Source organism: Penicillium crustosum (genome assembly GCF_028827405.1).
Source record: "Penicillium crustosum strain IBT 35664 chromosome Unknown utg000002l_segment0_segment0, whole genome shotgun sequence".
Taxonomy (NCBI): domain Eukaryota; kingdom Fungi; phylum Ascomycota; class Eurotiomycetes; order Eurotiales; family Aspergillaceae; genus Penicillium; species Penicillium crustosum.
This window is the reverse complement of record NW_026623123.1, coordinates 2214627-2234676: the sequence shown is the minus strand read 5'-3', so window position 1 is coordinate 2234676 and position 20050 is coordinate 2214627. Positions and strand designations below refer to the sequence as shown.

At 46.8% G+C, this 20050-nt stretch overlaps 6 protein-coding genes across 6 annotated transcripts; 2 read left to right on the top strand and 4 right to left on the bottom strand.

Annotated features, from left to right (window-relative positions):
• Positions 1-1854: 1854 nt before the first annotated feature.
• Positions 1855-2154, bottom strand: N7487_004359 (uncharacterized protein; the record flags this gene model as incomplete). The annotated part of the gene is made up of 2 exons (XM_056872106.1): positions 1855-2052; positions 2107-2154. 2 exons carry the CDS (start codon positions 2152-2154, stop codon positions 1855-1857), a joined length of 246 nt encoding a protein of 81 aa, XP_056729826.1.
• A 313-nt stretch (positions 2155-2467) lies between these two features.
• N7487_004358 (uncharacterized protein) lies at positions 2468-3064 on the bottom strand (the record flags this gene model as incomplete). The annotated part of the gene is made up of 1 exon (XM_056872105.1): positions 2468-3064. One exon carries the CDS (start codon positions 3062-3064, stop codon positions 2468-2470), a length of 597 nt encoding a protein of 198 aa, XP_056729825.1.
• A 1350-nt stretch (positions 3065-4414) lies between these two features.
• On the bottom strand, positions 4415-8441 carry N7487_004357 (CAZyme family GH18; the record flags this gene model as incomplete). The annotated part of the gene is made up of 5 exons (XM_056872104.1): positions 4415-4846; positions 4916-5190; positions 5250-5385; positions 5440-8096; positions 8168-8441. The coding sequence occupies 5 exons, from the start codon at positions 8439-8441 to the stop codon at positions 4415-4417; spliced, it is 3774 nt and encodes a 1257-aa protein (XP_056729824.1).
• A 758-nt stretch (positions 8442-9199) lies between these two features.
• Positions 9200-13684, top strand: N7487_004356 (uncharacterized protein; the record flags this gene model as incomplete). The annotated part of the gene is made up of 6 exons (XM_056872103.1): positions 9200-9913; positions 9966-10175; positions 10250-10587; positions 10644-10791; positions 10849-12700; positions 12753-13684. The coding sequence occupies 6 exons, from the start codon at positions 9200-9202 to the stop codon at positions 13682-13684; spliced, it is 4194 nt and encodes a 1397-aa protein (XP_056729823.1).
• An 899-nt stretch (positions 13685-14583) lies between these two features.
• On the top strand, positions 14584-15078 carry N7487_004355 (uncharacterized protein; the record flags this gene model as incomplete). Its single annotated transcript, XM_056872102.1, has 1 exon — positions 14584-15078. The coding sequence occupies one exon, from the start codon at positions 14584-14586 to the stop codon at positions 15076-15078; it is 495 nt and encodes a 164-aa protein (XP_056729822.1).
• Positions 15079-16738: 1660 nt separating this feature from the next.
• N7487_004354 (patatin-like phospholipase family protein) lies at positions 16739-19918 on the bottom strand (the record flags this gene model as incomplete). The annotated part of the gene is made up of 4 exons (XM_056872101.1): positions 16739-17654; positions 17815-18232; positions 18302-18835; positions 18919-19918. 4 exons carry the CDS (start codon positions 19916-19918, stop codon positions 16739-16741), a joined length of 2868 nt encoding a protein of 955 aa, XP_056729821.1.
• Positions 19919-20050: the final 132 nt, after the last annotated feature.

Below are 20050 nucleotides of genomic sequence, written 5' to 3'. Positions count from 1 at the left end.
AAGAAGGTTCACTGGAAACAAATGATGCTCTCTTCCCTTGAAGCTGCAAAAGAGAAATTGATCAAATACTATGGTATGACTGATAGTATTGAGGGTGATCTCTACGCAATTGGGACAATCCTAGCACCGTCGAACAAAATGCAATTCTTTTCAACAAGTGATTGGGACCCAGATCCAGAGACTGGAAAGGACTACAGAAAGGAATACCGTGAGAGTCTCCAGTCACTTTTAGAGAGGTATCGCCAACATGTACCATCAGATATGGTTCAGTCTGATAGCCATTTAATGACAACCGAGTCAGAGCTTGAGAGGGCATGTGGGCGTGATCTTTCAAAGGGATCAACTGGTCCGCAATATGACGAGCTCACTAAATATCTCCAGAGTGGTAAGTTAGCACTAAGTCTATATGATCATAAAACTAATATTCTTAGATACTATCGATGGTTCAGCTAGACTCTTCTGGAAGAATCATCAAAGAGAGTTCCCTATTCTTGCCCGCATTGCCCGTGATATCATGTCAATTCCAGCGACTGGTGCTGGAGTTGAACGTCTTTTTAACTCTGCCCGGGATATATGCCACTACCGCCGGGGTTCATTAAACCCAGAGACTATTCGCGATATCATGTTGTATATGTGTACAACAAGATTTGACTTGAAGGAGGAGCAGCGGCTAATTCTGCAAGAGTATCTTATGGATCATGAAATGGCAGCTTCAGCTGAAGCACTTGACATCCAGACACACTCCTTCGACGCTATCAGTGATGATGAGGAAGATGTTGAGGTACATCATGATATACCACCACTCTTAGCAGTTGCTGCCGGGAAGCGCCCTATGGTCTTTTCTGGTGATGAGGAGGAATCTGAAGGCGATGAACTTCCGGAGATAGATAAGGGCAGGGTCTCCGTGTCGCCTGACCTACCTGATACACAGCATCGTGTATCAGGTAGGATGCGGAAGAAATCGAGACTACTGGATGGGTATATAACTTAATAGTTTAACTCTTGAGAACATACTGTATAATAGATATTATCACTGCAAATGTGAGAATTGAAGCCCTATTCAAACATGAAACTATGACCTATGATATGCACTCAATCCTCTTGTAAGGCTATACAGTAATAAATCTTTAGCTTACAATTACAAAAGAATACAGCCCAATTCTACATAATTTATGCAATTACCCCCAAGTCACGTTTCTAGCATATTAGTCATAGTTTTCGCACCTCAGGGGCACCTCAGGGTTACCCTCATGAGGTGCGGTGCTCAACCTACCGCACCTGAGGGTCGGAATCTTTGAACCTACACCGCCCAAATGGAGGTGCAGGTGCAGGGTCGGTAGGGTTACCCGAGGTGCAGTGCCAGGTCTAGCTCCAATTGTAACGGATACACTATCGCAGCAAATCAACCTCGGTCTGATACTGGATGCCTTCCCACTCGAAGGCCGTCAGACTCGATAGTTCGGACAGCCCTTCCAGACGGTGCCATATCTAAGGACAGGTACCGTCGGTGACGAGTAAGAGACGGGCGAGGCGCTATTGATATCGGCTGAGATAGTCTCCCTGATCGAGAACTCCCATCGGGATACATATTCCAAGCCGCTATCTATTGCTAGTCAGTCACAGATCCGGAGAATAGACACCAGCGCATACGGACTCGAAAGTGCTCAGGCTATTCGGCTTCAAGTGGGTGAATATCAACTGCAATTGATCCTTCACGTCGTCCAAAATCTGCTGATATACCGTCGCCTCGTCCGAAGCTCCTAATATAGTTAGAGACTCCGGCAGCCCCGCCGCGCGAAAGATGTTGTAATATGCACATCGATTAAACCGGACGAGATGGAATAGAGCCTGGATTTACAGGTTCCTCACGTGCTGAAGATAGCCCACGGACCGGGATTGACCGAGGTGGAGAAAGAAGGAGTCGATATCCAAAACGTTCAGCGCCCACTCACTTGCTGCGTGGAATGCAATGGTACGGTAGATGTGAGGAACCAAAACTGAATATAATCTCGACGAGACTCGGCTGAGAGCGCGCAGGTGGGCGGGTGGCAGCTGGCAGGCGGTCAGAGGACGCGAATCAAACAAACCAAACACGCCAGGACTTACCCAGTCCGCGATCAGCATCAGAATCTCACACGGCAACATCTCCAGCATTGTACTGGGAGAGGTGACATCTGTTCACTGCATCAAGACGCAGTGACCACAGTTCACCGGTATTGTAGTATGTGGAATAAGACGATAAATTGGCACAAATGCTTTTTGTTTAGAGAATGTAGCTACTGTTCGTACTCCTGTTTACCTTAAACATGTGGATTGCAATCACAGTGGGCCTCATGTTGTAATCATATATTGTCGCGATCAATGAATGAAAAATGTGTTTCTTCTTTATTTGACTGCCCGTCGAACAATATTTTCCACAACCTGAGAATCACATCTCTCTAATGTCATAGACCGAAACAGCTTTGAATTATCCGCAGTACACCCCCTCAAATGGAAAATCATCAATGCCGTCAAATAACTGCCTCATCTCACTAGCATCTCCCATCATCATCCAGAGATCCCAAAGACACCGTGTCCAACATCTCATCCACCCCGGAAAGGTGTCATACTGATCTGTTTCCGGGAATGCTTCAAGAACCTTTACACATCGTAGCTCATCATCGGAATGGTATGGGCTCTCATTTTCAAGGGCCTCTGCTGATGTACCTTTCAGCGTTTGCAGAGATTCTTCATCAATAATCATGCACATTCGCCATTTGGTCCAGCGGTCACGCATGCCTTGAGATTCCACCCACGCTTCAAAATGAGCGCGAATTGCCTCGAGAGACGCCCCATTGAATTCCGCGGGATCTTGCACAATAGTCGACCGGTATTTGGCGCAAATTTCGTTGGGTTTATTTGTAGGATCTTCTTTGTGGTCTCGGAGGAATGATCTCTTAATACAGGCTTCAATGTACCTGATAGCGACTGGGAATAGAGTTTCCGATTCAGCAGAGTAGGTAGTGCGATAGATGACATATCCCCAGTCTGGGTAAGTGCCAAGGCTATTTTGGAGCTCGTCCATGTTGAACTGATGTTCGCGTGAAATTTGAGGGGAGTGGAGAAGAGAGGAGGGAAAGTCTGAGTCTCCAAACACGTGCTGCCAAGCCAAGATTTGAAACCCCAACCGAGTTTACCAAGACAATCTTTAAGCTTGCCCTAGTGTACGGAGTGCGGAGTGCGCAGTACCTCGCCAATTGTTTGGGGCTTTCTGTTGATTAGCTTTGAGTTTTCTTAATGTTGTAGCGAAGTCTTCCCTTTTCTAAGGTTGAGAAACAAAAGCCAACCAGCATGCTGATATCTTCGGAAGCTTCTATTTGTTGGTTCAACTCTTTCGGTGTTTTCTGGATCTTGTTTATCCAAGAATTTACCTAGGTAATCTATTCTGTCCATTAAAGGGACCGTTAGACCCTGACTGGAGATGCTGAGATCTACTAGTGACCTTGGGGGCCTAGGGGGCACCAGAGTCGTTTGCGGGCGAATCGACTTGGCAAGGTCATAGTTATGAAAAGGAAGTGTTCGATCTGATGAGCGATAATGAGGAGGATGAAGAGGACTACCCTGATACAACATTTGAGCGGAATCAGCTAACCGACGAGAGTGTCCTTGGCAAGAGACCAAGAATCGAACCAACAGCAACAGCCATACCTAGTACCCTGCTTATTGAACAAGACAGGATACCTCTTTCAGAGAAAAGCTGTGCCCACAGGCGTATATCTGGGCGGGTTCCGAAGCGTATACGAAGAGAGGAAGATTTATATGAATATCAAAAGTTATAGAAAAGACAGAATTTTAGTTAAATGTTATTATATTGCGTTGAATTCTGCCTAATCTGTTTGACTTCTATTTCTTCTTTCTGTGTAGTGGCGTAAGACGAATACTTAGAACTACGAACCAAAACTGCATAAGATACGCAGGTCACGGAGCTTCCCTAGTTGCAGTGTTTGAAGAACCTGCAGAGTCGGTTCCAAGAGCCCCTTTTACCACCAAAACAATGCCGATTTTCTCCGAACAAGAAGAGATCCTTCTTTGGGATGCCCTCAAAGCCTATAAATTAGGCCAATTTAATAGTATTCAGGCCGCAGCCTCTCATTTTGGCGTGTCAAAGTGAAAGCTCCGGAGCCGGCAGCAGGGCAGGTCAAATGGAAAAGGCCGTACAGCCACCAATAAAGCACTAAGTCAGTCGCAAGAGAGATTCCTGATTCGGTGAATTGAGCTACTCAATTCAGTATATACGCCACCAACTGCTTTAGATATGGAGGGTGCTACAAATGGGTGAAAGATGAGAGGTTGAATTGCATGTCCCACTGCTCAAATAAATTCAGTTCATTTTTCTTCTAACTACATTTTGTATATAACTAGTCATTTGATATTTTCAATCCAGGCCATTCGGATTAATCCTCGCAGTTTTAGCCTGTCTTCGCAAAGTCATAATGATCTCGAGCGTTTGCGCAACGTTATCACCAGTCCGGACTGCCCAAAACCTATACATCTGATCCCCCCAATTTTCAACAAACGTGCGAACATTCTGAGTGGCACTATCTAATAAGTCAGGAACCCATTCATCCCATCTGGCTTGCGACTGCGGGTTTGGATGTCCAGCATTCACCCAGTACGTATCTGCTCGACCGAATTCCACGTGAATTGTGTTAAAAGTGTCGATCATGTCAGGCTGGACTCTGAGATGGTTGAGATAGGAAATAATAGTGAGGGGCTCGCGGAGATGTATCAATGCGCGCTTCGGGTCATCGGCTGAGATTGCTTTCTCCATTTTTTCATCAGCGATGAGTGTTTTTGAAAGCCAGAGCTAGAGAAAAGAAATGATAAGTAACTTGGTCATCTCCAGAAAAAAGAAAAATTGTAAATGATCAAATACCCTGGATTTTAAGTTGTTCAAACGATTAAGCAAAAGGTTGAAATCAGCTTGGTTGTTCAGGCTACCCAAAGCATGCATAATCCGGGTCATGGGAGTCAAGGATTGGTCGGCACCAGTCATTACTGGTGGGTTGGTAAGAACTGGCGCCATCAGAGCCTGTCTAACGAAGGTCACTGAAATTCGACCGAGTCTCATCACACCACCAGACCTGAGGACCCCATTGGCTGCATCTCTCAGGAAAAAGGCAACGGTGTTCAACTCAACGACATGTTCGACTTGATTAATTAGTAAATTGAGTAAACTTTCAGGGTAAACAAGGTCACCAAGAACGTACCCTGATATCTTCCGATATTCGCCATCGAAACTGACATCAAAGCGATTTGAGTATTGAGGCAGTCCTCAGCGTCATCGTAGGTATAACCTTCATCCAAGATGGGATTATTTCCTCGAATGTTGCCACGCACGATATACTGATCGTCTGATTAGCACTAAAAATACGTTGATTGGGACTTGAAGATTAATACCGTCCAAGAAGTGATCGTAGCATGCGCTCCACCGTCTGATAAATCGACATCGAACGTTCGCGAGGCTCTCTTATCTAAAACTCTTTTGCTAAGAGCAGTAGAATCATCATCATCACCGTCAAGATCCGAACAGGAATCCGGATCGTTTGCATCGCAGCAATCGCTTGTTTCGCATGCGCAGGAGACAATGCTTCTTTCTGCAAACTTGCTGTCGAAGATGCTTGGGGCGCAAAGAACCTTCTCTAGTTTATAACTTATACCTCCTTCAGCCCAGTCCTCAGACGTAGTCAGGTAATTGCGAATAGCCTTGACTGTAAGATGTGGGTATGATGGCAGCACACGTTTTTTCCAGATCTCTTCGTAGGCTGCATTAACTGTAAACTGCACAGCAAGGGCGTATGCAACAGTATAGATAGCATCTAGCTGTTTGGTTGTTGAGCGGCGTTGAAGTGTTGTTGGAGTTCGAGTACCAGACAGATCGGACAAAGAGGTATTTCCCACAGAATATTCAAAGCCCGCGAGATCCCTCTTCAAGTTGTAATCGTCCGCTCCACAACTCGGATCATCCATGAACCCTTTAACCAAGTCATCAAGACTCTGTTCCCGCGTGGTGTATGATCTCTTGCTGACTGTTGAATATTTTGGCAAGCAGCATTTGGCTCGGCCACCGTCGCCTTTGCAACCACCACCGTGTTGATCAATAGCGACACGCACGTATTCATCCGGACAGCCGGGGAGACAGTAACCGTCAACATAGCTTTTGTCGAGCATCAGGCCAATGTCATCACGCCATTCGCATTTACTCCATTCAACATCGTCTTCCTCACTACAGCAGTAGCTGCGTTCCTCCCAACTTGTGCCCTCTTGGCCGTTCATTGTGTATTTGAAAGAAGTAACGTCGCAGTATACACCACCACTGCCGGTAGTTGACAGAGCCACCTCGGACTTGCCACTAGGGCATTCCTCGTCGCATTTCCGTGGTTTTCCCGCCCAGTCACACTTGGAGTAAAGTTTCATACTGGGAGTTTCAGTTGTACAACAAGCAGCTTGGTAGTCGTTAAAGTCGTTAGAACAGTATTGTATGTTGGATCCAATCTCAGTGTAGCCAGAAGGACACTCCGAATTGCATTTGCCATTGTTATGGGTATACCATCCACATTTGGGAAGTTCGGCATCAGGAGGGCAGCAGAACGTATGCTGTCCAAAACTACATGCGGTAGAATCCCACATGTGCTCGCCTTCACGGGCACCGTCATCTGTACGGCGAACCCGCGACCATCCACTAGGGCAATCGTCGAAGCAATTCGTCCACTTGCACTGCGGATGGGTCTTTTTGACCTCCATTGACGCTAATTCACCGCTGTTGACAAGGGACTTCACTTCTCGGCCCACGGCATCTCCAAGGGCTCGGGAAAAGTTACCTTGGGGTAAATCATGGGAAACCGCCCACACCATCACACCACCAAGGCATTGGCTTCGGGCAAAGTCGGCTTTCAGCTTAAACGTGTCTGAATTTTCGTAGGTAAGCCACTGGTTGTCGTCAAATTTGAGAATCTTCACGGCAGCCTCCTTATCCAGCGTGGACTGTAGGGACTGCTTATCCATGATGTCCATAATTTCAGAATTCAGTAAGATGCCAACTTCTTGACTGCATTTCCCAGCGTTTCCACCGGAAACAAACAAACAACCAGGCTCCATGCAGCTCGGGTCAGCAGCAGTGAATACTCGAGCGTAGAATGCAAGACCCAGGACGACCTTATCAGACTTGATGTCGTTTCGCCAGAGCAAATCGAGAGCATTGGTAATCTCTGTTAGGTTGGTATGAGAGTCGAGCACAGGGGAAACCCATTCACTGCCCAAGTCCCATTTTCCATGCATATCATAGGTCATGATGTTGAAGAAGTCGACGTGTTTTTGTAGGTTTGCGATATCAAAATGTTGAAGATACCAATAAGAAGCGGGCAGTGTAATGCTGACTCCATCGCGGCCACCAGTAGACTTGAGGGATTTCTTCAAATTGGCCAAGAACTTGGGGAAGTTGTCGAAATCTTTCTTTTGACCGCCACGGTCATCCGCCACGGGATACTCCCAGTCAAGATCAATCCCATCAAAGTCGTATGTGGACATGAAACTCTGGAGGGACTTGAAGAACTTCTTCTGATTGCTTTCCGACGCAGCGAGATCCGAGAACAGAGTTTGGGTGGCTCCAGGATCATTGAAAGTCCAGCCACCAACGGCAATGAAGACTTTGAGATCGGGATCGACCTTCTTGAGATCTGTCAAGCGCGTCATCAGCTTTTTCTCGCTCTCGGTGGCCGCGACGATCTCGAATGTATCTGGATCGATCGACGCGAAAGCATAATTCAAGTGTGTGTAGATGCCCACGGGGATTTGTTCGGGGTAGAACGTATTACAGCGACGTGAAGGACTCCAACCCTCGTAGTACCCTACGACTCGATTGAGAGATCCATCTTTGTCACAGGAAGGGCGCTTGACTTTTGTCTTGCCACAAAATTCCTCGGTAGTGCCGCAGAAGCCGAACTTCGAGCAGCAGACATTCAATGGACATTTGGAAGATTCCGCATAGTCACCATATTTGCCGGGATCGCACTCTGCCTTGCTGTCGCAGTTTCCCACGCAAACCTTATCGGCACAAACTGAAATTTCATGTCAGAAATATGCTCTAGAAAGGCACGGTAACTAGGTTTTAGAGGATTGAGAAACTCACAGTCTGGTCCCAGACCACAATAGCCATAGCTGTTGCAACATCCACTTGCACAGGGCTTCGAGACACTGCATTCTGGCTCGTAATCACAATTCGCAACGCAGTCGGAACCGCAGTAATCATCACCGATTCCGCAGTATCCGCCTTTGTTGCAGCATCCAGTAGCGCATGTGTTCAAAGCACTGCAATCTTGTGCATTGGCACTGGTAAATATAAAGCAGAAGGAGATCAAAAGGAGCCAAAGGAGGGCTCCTCCAGTTGGGCGTATGGTGATCATTTCTGGCTGAACGAACCCAGCATAACAGGAGAGATACTGGAGGATATTATCTCTTGGTGGGTATCAAGTCTAGCTGGGAGCTCATTAAGGCAATATGATTCTCCGTTCTGTTTTATCAAAATTATATTAGCCAAGGTATGCTGCCCCCGGGTCGCCACCGGACTAAATGAAATGATGTTGCATGAGGATATTTTGGCCCCCCGATTCGCTTCCATCTAGCGTATACTTCTCACCAATGGCCTACCTTGTTTTCCCACTTCGGAAGGATCTAGCCGAAGGTAAATATTGGGACCACTCGCTAACGACCGACATTTTCGTAGGAACATGTTTCATATTTTGGTAGCGATGAAATGAGTAGTCAATAGCGCATTTGCCAAGAAAAGAACGATAGCGGCGAGGAATGCAACTGAGACACCGAATCAACTAGCCAAGGCCCTTGTGAGGTTGACGATGAGATCGTTTGGTCCCGACATGCTTTAGGGCGGAACTAAGAACTGAAAGTGGAGATCGGACCCTACTTTGTGCGCCTTGGCAGGTCTTGGCCGGCTTGGCACGGGCATCTCCGAAGGGTCCGTGATCAAACTAGTAGATTTATGGTCGCATCGCGGAAATTGCTTCTGGCTTTTTTTCGGCCCCCCAGAATAAGAGAACCGACGAAAGTGAGCCTAGACTAAAATCGCATATGACCGGATTCTCGCTCACAGAAAGCCCAAAAGTCATATCCCTTCAGCATCGAGTTTCTGAATGTTGCTGGCAAGATGAAGCTCAACAGGAGATCGGCGGTTCATCAGCTGCGATCGGTGGGTCTGATCTTGAGCTTGACAATTGCCTTTGTCTTCGCAGCTTGCGCATCGGCAGATCATAATATTCACCACCGCCATACAAGTCTTCACCACCGGAGTCATGGTAACGCTACCAGCAATGATGCCGCGACTATAGTGAAAGATGCTTTGGCAGCTCTCGCAAAAGTCAACAAAGATCGAACATCGAACCCCAATTTTAATAATTTGGCGTTTGATAAATCACAGGGAGCAAAAAAGAACTCCAAATTGGCTGCCACGCCTCTGGACTATAGTCCTAAAGCAGTTGAGAGTCCTCATCTCATCCACCGTGACGCAACAGCTACCCCGTCCAGCGGAAACAAGGCATATTCAATCCCGACTGAGCTGGCCCGCGCAGCTCGAATTGTCGCCGAGTCAACTCCAAACAAGCCGACTGGAAATCACAGTCTCGTGGCTTCCCAGATTCGCAATAAGTACGGAAAGGGTCGCAGGGATACCAATGCCCCAAGCCAGGCCTTGGTACATTCGAATGGTCTGAGTGACTTTTTATCGACCGGTACTACCGATGACATCGTGTTTGGCAATGATACAACCCATGGAGCAATCCAAAAGCGAGCTAGTACTTCGAAGTACTGGATGGCTACGATGGAACAAAATGGAAAAAGTCCATTTGCTCCAGCTGGTTATAAAGTACCCGCCCTCTTCCCCTCTCATTAATTTCCTTAAGTTTGACGCAAAATAGGTATGGAGAGATGTTCGCGAGTATGGAGCCGTCGGAGATGGTGTCACAGACGATACAGAGGCCATCAACAAGGCTATCTCGGACGGTGGACGCTGCGGCCTCGGCTGTGGATCAAGTACTATCTACCCTGCGACAGTCTGGTTTCCTGCCGGAACATACCTGGTTAGCTCGCCAATTATTCAGTACTATAATACTGAGTTTTTGGGTGATGTAAGTTTCTTCGAGCAATGCTGCTGAGCGATTGTTCTGCATGCTTGTGCTGTTTAATCACTGACAGCCACCAGCCCCTCGAAGTTCCTACCATCCTGGCTGCATCCAGCTTCGTTGGCCTGGGCGTCATTACCTCCGATGTCTATGTCAGTAACAATGAAGAGTGGTATATTAATCAAAACAACTTCTTGCGCAGCGTTAGAAACTTCAAAATCGACATCAGACCAACTGACCCCTCGGCATACATCTGTGCTATCCACTGGCAAGTTGCGCAAGGGACGTCGCTGGAAAACATAGAATTTTACATGGTATACAATTCAGATGTTCCGTCGAACACGCAACAAGGAATCTACATGGAGAATGGATCTGGAGGCTTTCTAGCTGACCTTACGTTTGTGGGAGGCAACTTTGGGTAATGACATTCTTGTGCAGTTTGAATATCAATGGGGTCTAATTAATTATGCATAGTGCTTACTTTGGTAACCAACAGTTCACTTCAAGTCAGCTCACCTTCGTGAACTGCAACACCGCTCTTCAGGTTCATTGGGATTGGGCGTGGACCATGCAGGACTACGTTATTGAATCTTGCACAAATGGACTCACAATTGTGGGTGGAGTGAGTCATAGACAAAATAGCTGAATGGCATTTGGCAAGTCATGCTAATCTAGATAGGCCGGAGGACCTTCGAGTACGGGCCAAGGTGTTGGATCTCTCATCTTGACTGATGCCATCATCGCCAATACCCCGAATGGAATCATAACCTCACTTCATGCGGAAAATTCGACTTCTCTGTTGTTGCAAAATGTCGGATTCTTCAACGTCAAGACCGCAATCATTGATTCCGTTCAGAATAAAATTCTTCTTGCTGGTGGTGATGAGGTCCGCAAAGCTTCATGGGGTTTCGGAATGGTCAGCGATGCATCTGGAGTTGGATCCTTTGCTGATGGTGAGGATATCCCTGCTATTTTGCGACCGACTCAGCTACTAGGGACACAAGCCTATGTTGACTCTAACCTCTTCACTCGTCGTCGACCTCAATACGAGACTCTCGCAGCCGACCAAATTGTCAATGTTAAGAACCTTGGAGCCAAGGGCGACGGGACTACGGATGACACTGCGATTCTCAATTACGCTTTGTCTTATGCTGCGAATCTTTCGTCTATTGTATACATTCCACACGGTGTTTACATGATTCATGATACATTGCATGTACCTGTTGGATCACGCATTATGGGTCAGGCATGGTCTCAGATCATGGCAACTGGTACTAATTTTGCAGATGCGGAGGATCCCCGAGTTGCCGTTAGGGTCGGTGCTTCCGGTGACGTTGGCATAGTGGAAATTCAAGATCTACTTTTCACAGTCTCTGGCCCTACGGCGGGTGCGATTCTTGTAGAGTGGAATGTTGAGCAATCAGTGAAGGGATCGGCTGCTATGTGGGATTCTCACATCCGCATTGGCGGTGCTGTAGGATCGAACCTCCAGAACAAACAGTGTCCAAAGAACACGGGAAGTGTCAATGAAGATTGTATTGCTGCATCTCTTTTGCTTCATCTGACTTCATCTTCCACGGCCTACCTGGAGAACATCTGGGTCTGGGTGGCTGACCATGACCTTGACGTCTCTTCCCAAGATCAGATTGATGTTTACGCAGCCCGTGGTATTCTGATCGAGAGTCAACTGGCATGGCTTTATGGTACTGCATCGGAACACAGTACTCTCTACCAGTACCAGCTTTCGGGGGCGCAGAATATTCTCATGGGAATGATTCAGACAGAATCGCCTTATTACCAACCCTCGCCGGAAGCCCCAGTCCCCTTCACACCAGGCATGTTTGTCAATGACCCGAATTTTGATGATTGCAAGAGTGATTCAACCAAGTGTGCGGTATCTTGGGGTGTTCGCATCGTCGAGTCCTCCTCTATTTGGGTGCTTGGCACTGGTATCTACAGCTGGTTTTCGGATTACTCCCAAGACTGCCTCGAAACGAATGACTGTCAGCAACGGGCTTTCGGGGTTGAACAAAGTACCGATGTTTGGGTGTATAATCTTTGCACTAGGGCTATTGTGGAGATGATCACACCTTACAAGGGAACACCCACTTATGCCAAGGACAACATGAATGGTCTTCTCTCGTCTATTCTTGCTTGGCTTGGTGGTGCAAATCAAACCGCGGGCCTGAGAGAATTCGACGGGTTTAGTATCTACAGCACCTCCACACTGGAACCTCTTGATCTTCCAATCGGCTGCCAGTCGGCGATGACGGAACGAATCAAATGCGACCCAGTCTTGAACTCAATGATGTCCGCCAAATATCACGGTTCTCTGAATAACGATACCCTGACTGAGTCGGTTTGTGATGCGACTTGTGGTCAGAACCTCCAGGCATGGTATCAATCGGTGCAACTTAACTGTGCCGGATACAACATCAGTGGAACGCCTGCGGAGATTTTCGGTGGTCGCATTTGGGCTGCTTATAACGAAACATGCAGCAAGGATAAGAGCTCAGGGAAGTATTGCAATGGTACGTTAAACACCTCTAATTATTACTCAACTCATCTAACCGGTGTTGACAGATGTCATTGATGATTTCACCTTGGTCCCTAATACTGCAGCAATGCCTGATAACGAGCTATGCTCTTACTGCTATACCGAACGCCTTCAAATGATGCAACGTACCCCTTACTCTGCGTACGACGACTACTATCAGACGGTCCTGCAAGCAATCAATAAGCGTTGCGGATTGAATGCCCCGACCACAGTCCTGGAAATCCCTCGCAATACCCCAGAAAAGGAAACTGAATTCTGCGGATCGGATAATTTCTACACCACCGTGGACGGCGACACTTGCACATCGATCGCCGAAGACACGAGCATTTCTTCAGCGGCATTGTACATGGGAAATCAATATCAGATCCTTGACTGCAGTTCCCTCTCTTCGGGACTCAAATTCTGCCTTCCCCTAGCCTGTGAGAAGACATATTCCATCCAACCCAGCGACAATTGTTCAGATATCGAGTACGCGTACTCCCTGAAAGATCGTGATGTACGCAAATACAACCCATGGGTCTCATACGACTGCGACAATCTACAGCCAGCAAGCAAGATCTACGGTACAGCCATTTGTCTCTCTCCACAGGGCGGCATGCACAATGGAAGCAGCACTGGTGGTGGCGTTGCTCCCTCTGAATCGAATGGATATGTGTATAGCAAGGTCGAGCCACCTGCAAATGCGACACTGGCGACAGGAACAACAAGGAATTGTGGCAAATGGTACGAGGCCAAGAGTGGAGATAGTTGTGTGGGTATATGTGGTCAGTATAGTATCACACATGCGGTCTTCACGATGGTAAACCCTTCTTTGGACCCGGGAAAATGCTCAGATAGCTTGAAGGCTGGAAGTGTTTACTGTGTTGCGCCAACCTACAGCTGGAATGACACTGAGAGTACCAGCACTGTTGCAACTAGTTCTGCTTCTGTCCCACGGGGATGGGTGAACTCAGCTTGAGTCCAAGCGGCCTTTATGGTGCCCCTGTGCTCCTCAGCGTGCCCTACTGTGACTGATTGTCTCTTCAAGAGGATTCTCCGGTGGTGGTGAATTACGGAATCCGGTGTAGCGTGCTCCTGTTCTTTACTATTCCCGTGCATGTTTCTATAAAGTCTCATCCCTCGCCGCTGCAAATTTTTGCAGCTTTCCTGCTTCTCTTCCGCCTTTCATCGCCCCTAGTTATACGCGAATTATAAGGCAATCAATCTCAAGAAGGTCCGCTCTCGAACGAGCGAAGTAATAAGTAAGATACCCCGTGGACCGTAGGACTCGTGGACGCAAATTTGGGTTATGTCAGCTTCTGCCTTCGCCCGGCGGAAACCAATATTTCCGTCTTCGATCGAAGTATTCTTGTATTCATCTTTGTCCCACGACGACAACATACGATTGTCATTTGGCGCCTAATCTCACAACGGAATTCACGGCTCGACTCCTCGCGCCAATACATCCTCCAAAATCGCGCAAAGACCAAAAATGTTGACTGATAGACCACCTCGTGTGTGTCTAGATACCGGCAAAGAAATCCTTCTTTGTATCCTTTATAATTTCATTCAAGTCATGATACCGAAGAATTGTAATCTACTTTGTGCTAAGTTTCCCTTCCATAGAATCAGTTCCATCCAACGACATCGCACATACATGCATTGTCAATCCTTTGTCTCTTCTCAGTTCTTTTATGCCTTATCCTCATTGTACTCAATGTTCCCTCTCTAGAGGTCCATCAAACAACATGCCCAGGTCAAAGATATATAAACGGCTCCACCCACGGAGGAAGCCGCCACCAACACTGACCATATTGCTCTTTTTGACTCTTGACACCACGCTTTCTTACAGAAAGGACTAAGCCATCAACAGCGAAAATGGCTTCCCGCGCACTGGCCCTTGGTGACCTTGGCACAAATTTTCCCTTGGAGATTGTTGAAATGATACTCCGTAATGTCGGAGACAAGCCCAACAGGCTAACCCACAAACAAATTCACGATCTAAATGCCCCGCGAAGAACTAACAAAGCCACTAACGAATTTGTGGAGGGCTGGATTATCATGCAGATTAAGAGGATTAAAACATTTCCTAGCGCTGCAACAGCACTGGAAGATATGAGCGATGTTCAAATCACAGCCATCGAGCCTCCCGGTAGCCCCAGGTTTGTGCCTAATGATGCCCTCTCCGAAGCAGTTATTGAAGATTGCCCCTCCTGCGTCGACGGCATTTGCAACATTCTAGAGATCCCCAGGCCTGACCGGCCCAACCTGTGCAATGAGCAAGGCTGGTCTCTCCTTTCTTTGTCCATTGATTCTGCCGAGACCTATCGCAGTTTGCGTTTGATTAATTGCGGTCTGTTCGGAGACATTTAGGATTGATATTTTATGAAAAGGTAGAAGCGAACCCAGAAACAGAAAATAAAAATCACTTTGAAAGCAGTACATTGACACTGCTCTCAAAGTAATGAGCCAATGATAAACAATCTTACTTCGTAAATATCTGATATTCCTACATATAATTCTCGAATTTAGATTATAACCACCGGTAGATCGTTACTCTTCTGGCCAACGGGCTTGTAGAGTCCTATACCTCTGACATAGACCTTTTTGTTGTAAGTTAGAAACTAGAGCATTATCACGGAAAATATTAAAAGGATCCAAAGTTGATTGTTCTCCAGCTAAGGAAAAAGATAATAGTTCTTCAATTTGACAGGAAACCTGCAAGCTTTCCGATTAATCGGTATCAATGTCCGATCCCGTATCTTCTCTAGCGGACAACCGTTGTCAAATTCAAAATAATAAAAACGTTCAACCAAGCAAACCTTTGGCCTAACAGGCCAAACAAACAGGGCCCCACGGTTCATATGGGGCAACAGGTAAGCGTGCATGCACAGCCAACGTCGCGGTCAAAACGGTTACAGTTGTTAAGGAGCGCTGTTCAACTGTAAAACATAAAACGATATTTGACTTCCAGTTACTTTACCAGAAGCTGTTGAGAATCCAGGTTAATTCTCAGTATTTAACATGGAACTTTCAACGCTAACCCTAATTCGGCATGCTTTATGTATTACGAATCACCATGTCTTTCTCGCATGCCAAGAACTTCGAAGTCCCGCGGAATCGAGATTAGCGCTGTCGATGCAGTTTGCCGTCTACACCACCAAACCCCGTATACAACCGCGCCAGTTTGTTGTAGCATAGGAAGTCATTTCAATTCAGGCTGCATTCAGCCAATAGAATACGGGAGAATCCAGCACTCAGTGCTATCACCGCTTATTCAGCTCCTTTTTGATTCTACCACTCTGTTTCTATTACAAATTAATCAGTTGAGAGATTCCAGGGGGAGAAGGAAAAGCCTATAATTATGGGGTTCTTTCTATGCATGAAGAGATTAGACAGTTTTACAATCCAGTATTCGAGTTACGGAAACATAGACTGTCTGCCTCCAGGCATGGAGGATGTTCAGTTCTGTAGTTCAAACCAAACGGTAGTATCGAAGACCTGCAGTGGGGTGTTCACGGTTTATTTCGATGCATACCTTCCCGGTGGAGAGCGACTGGGTTCGCTTCCGAAGCTTCATATACATTAACCGCAAACTTTCAAACTTCTCTCGCCGACAAGAGATGCGATCACCCAGATTTGGCAGCGATCAAGATCTGGACGGCCGACTCCCAGATTCCGGTCTTTTCAGTCTACGTTCCGCTCGTACCGATGTACACGCCTGATGAAGCATTGGCGGGGACGACATTATCGGCCTAACTACCCCTGTCCAGTTACTTTTGAACACTATCGAAATCAAGACGAGAAATAATTCTTTCTTTCTTGGATACAGGTGGAAGATCGAATTTTTTTTAATGCATGGCTTTCAGCTTCCCTTCTTGGATTCACAAGTAATACACCTCATTAATAGGTCAAAAGAGCAGCACCGATAGTACACAACAATGATCAACAGTGACATAGCCTTAGGATTTTCTAATCACATGAACATCTTGAACCAGCCAGTGCACAGCGAGGGGATAGAATGGATAGAAATTCATAGTCGCCGCTTCTTATGCTCCAAGGCAGGTTCTATGAATTGAACGTGGCGTTTGACCTGTGGGGGGCAGTAGCAATTCCTTTTTGGAGGCCAGGCAGCAACTAAATGGTCGGCACGACCAAAATGGGAATTTGCTTGTTGATCTTCGAGAAGCTCCTGCGCCGATTTTGGAAAGCCGCCAATTACTTGAAAGAATGAAGAGCCGGCAATCCCAATTGATGTCATTTCTTCGAGACTATTGACAGAAAAACTCACTTTTTTGCGATAATATCCACACACATGGCAACCGTCATCTTCACCGACGTCCCCGAGATGATGGCTGCGGGCTGTTTGGAACCTTGCCTCCGGAAATTCGACCATGACCTGCTTCACCAGATCCCTGGCATATGATCGGGAACACAAGATCGACCCTTGACAGAAGTATACCCCTTGTCTTTTGATTGGCAGCTCATCCAGTTCAAAGAAGAAAAAGGCAGATGCTAGGATAGCTCTCACTAGCTCATCCGGAGCGGCAAAATGCATCTCGGACATCTCCGCTAGTCTGCTCACATCGTCCAACCGAGGAAGCGGTTGAGATAGCTCGTGGTTGAGCCGAAAAACTTTTGATCTTTTGTCATCCGACACGAAATTGAGTGCCTCACGAAATCCTTGTTCACCATCCATGGCTGGGGAAGACATTGTTGCTCGAATCATGCGAGGGATAGCACTATCCCGCAATAAACTCCGGCCAGTATGAACTGGCTCAGCCGTAGAGGAAAATGACCCTGTTCCCACTGATAAGAGTAGATCATGCGTTTTGGCTGAGGGCCAGATGACCGCTAGCTCGTTGAGTGCAATTGCCAAAGGATTATTGGCACGAACTCCACCATCCTGCAAAAATCCAAACCCTGGAAGAGATTTCGTTCGAAAGACGCTGCTTGATATTAGCCCTCGTTATCTTCAAAAGCCTACCGGGGCACTTACAAGGGAGCGGCGATGCTGCACTCAGCTCTGTGAATAATGATCGTCAGCAAGTCTCACGCGTTGATACAAATGACAATACTTTGGACTGATGATAATTCAACGCTACTCACACGTCCCGTAAGAGAGGATTCTCATCCTCCGTCCGAGGAGTTAAGAATTGATATGCCGCATTAAAATTGCGCTGACCCATCCCACGATAGTTTGCCAAGACGCACGCTTTCCCGTCAGAAGTGCGGCTTGTGATAATGGCCACTCGACAACCGGTGGAGCTCGTCGCCATGACATCAAACATTCGACGTTGGGGGTCGACCACTCTCAGCAGGATATTCGCTAGGTTGTCTGAGTCGTACTGGCAGTCGGCTAAAAGGCCTACCAGGCATTTAACCCATTTAATACATCGAGGTATTGTAGATTTTGGTGCACATTTTGGAGATGATCCAAAAATCATCCGAGCAAAAGCGGGAAATTTAGCGCAACTTTCCTCTGCGGATACTTCGTTGAAGATTATATCCATCGCTGAAAGTGCCCCTGCTCTTAATGTCAGATAATTTCAGCCAAGGAATGCATTTTTGTACAATGACAGAGAAATATACATACCAACACTTGTCCCGATACACAAATCAGATATCTGTGCTATCGATATGCCTCCAAGGCGTCTTTCTAGTGCTCGTAGGAGCCCTAGCTGAATGACACCACGAACTCCTCCCCCATCTAGGCTTATCACAATTGGTCGCTTGGTTGGAGGAAGTTGGCGAACTGTGAGTTGGAGTGGTATATCACAGATAGGGCATTCGGATAAATCGATATGGTATTCTGCACAAGTACTTGCAGTTCCAAACAGTACAACGCAAGTGTCACAGATTGCATGTCTGCAAGGTAGCATATGCTCTGGCGGTCGACACATGCAGGAAAAGCAAGTTGTCGTCGACTGCAAGCCTCCCCACTGACGATAGAACCTTACCAGCGACTCCCGACGGATGGCTGCTGAGGTCGTCTTCGGTTCCAGTTGAGCGAAGCTCTCGACGAATTGATCTGAAATGTTTACACAACATGCTTCCGAGTTTTCCTCATCCCAGGCCTCCCGACAATGGTCCCGATAAAGGGCATCGAAAATCATCTGTGGCTGAAAGACTATATTGGTCAGCCCCGTTGGTGAAAGGTTTTAGAAAGACTCATGGAGTGGGAGTAATCTTGTAAATATAGAAATTGCTTACGATGCATCCCAGGCGGATAGGCGTCTAGTAGCAGAGCCGAAGCGATAAATTCATAGAGCTCACTCTCATGGCATGCAGAATTTGCAATTTGCTTTTGTAACTCGACAAAGCAATTCACCATTGCTTTATTTCTTATATAAGCCCCTCGTGCCACTAAAAGACAGTCAAGGTTGGTTGGGTTCGGTCCTTTCATTTGAAGTTGAAGAGTTCGGTCCCAGAGCGCATTGAGATGCACGGCTGAGATTGAGAGGCACTTTTCTTTCTGTATTTTTCGTATTTCTTGGATTTCATCAAGAATAAGGCTCCGTAATGGCTCAAAGGCAACGGTGGGAGATAATTCTGATCTGTCTCGGAGATCCAGTATTGTGACTTTGTGTCGCCCCATGCATACCTCGGGAGTATCAAAGTCCTCACCCGTGTCATGCATTTTAAGCTGAAAGTTCCCTGACAGGATAATTATCACACGCATTAAGTTGGGTATTTTTTGAGTTCCGATGGACATGGTTCCAAATGGTGCTTCTAGCAGTTGTTGTACATCTTGCATCTCAGAGATGGTATTAACAAAAAGACAAAGAACTTGAGTCCACGGCAAGATCTTTTGTCTAATCACGTCTTGTTGAAGATCTGCTAGAGGCTGAGACTCCCCAAGGGAAATAGAATATCTTCTATGTTTGTCTCCAGACCATCTAATCAAGCAAGTGTCACCCACCCCAGCTTGGCTGAAAGGGTTACTCTCGGCAAAAATGATAGGATGTTCAGTGTGGGCGGTCGTAGTACTGAGATGAATACGAATGAGTCCAGTCGGTCCCTTGCGTGTGACATTGTTGTGAGGAAACAAAGCTTGAAGGGCCTTGATCCGATTTCCATTGCCAGCAAAGTAGATAAATGAAGGGTATTGCGAGTTGGGATGGCTCATTCCCTGGATAATTTCTTCGAATCGCCCGGTGTCTACCAAGGACCTGCCTGTGACATCTGAGAGCAGGTCTAGCCACGCCGCCATTGTAAATTTAAACACGTCTTGTAAGCGAAACAACGGATATGATGTACTTTTATACCTAAGCCTACTTAGGAAATGGCCTGTCATCAAATATTTGATACTGTAGCAGCTATAAACTCTTTGACCCTCACATTT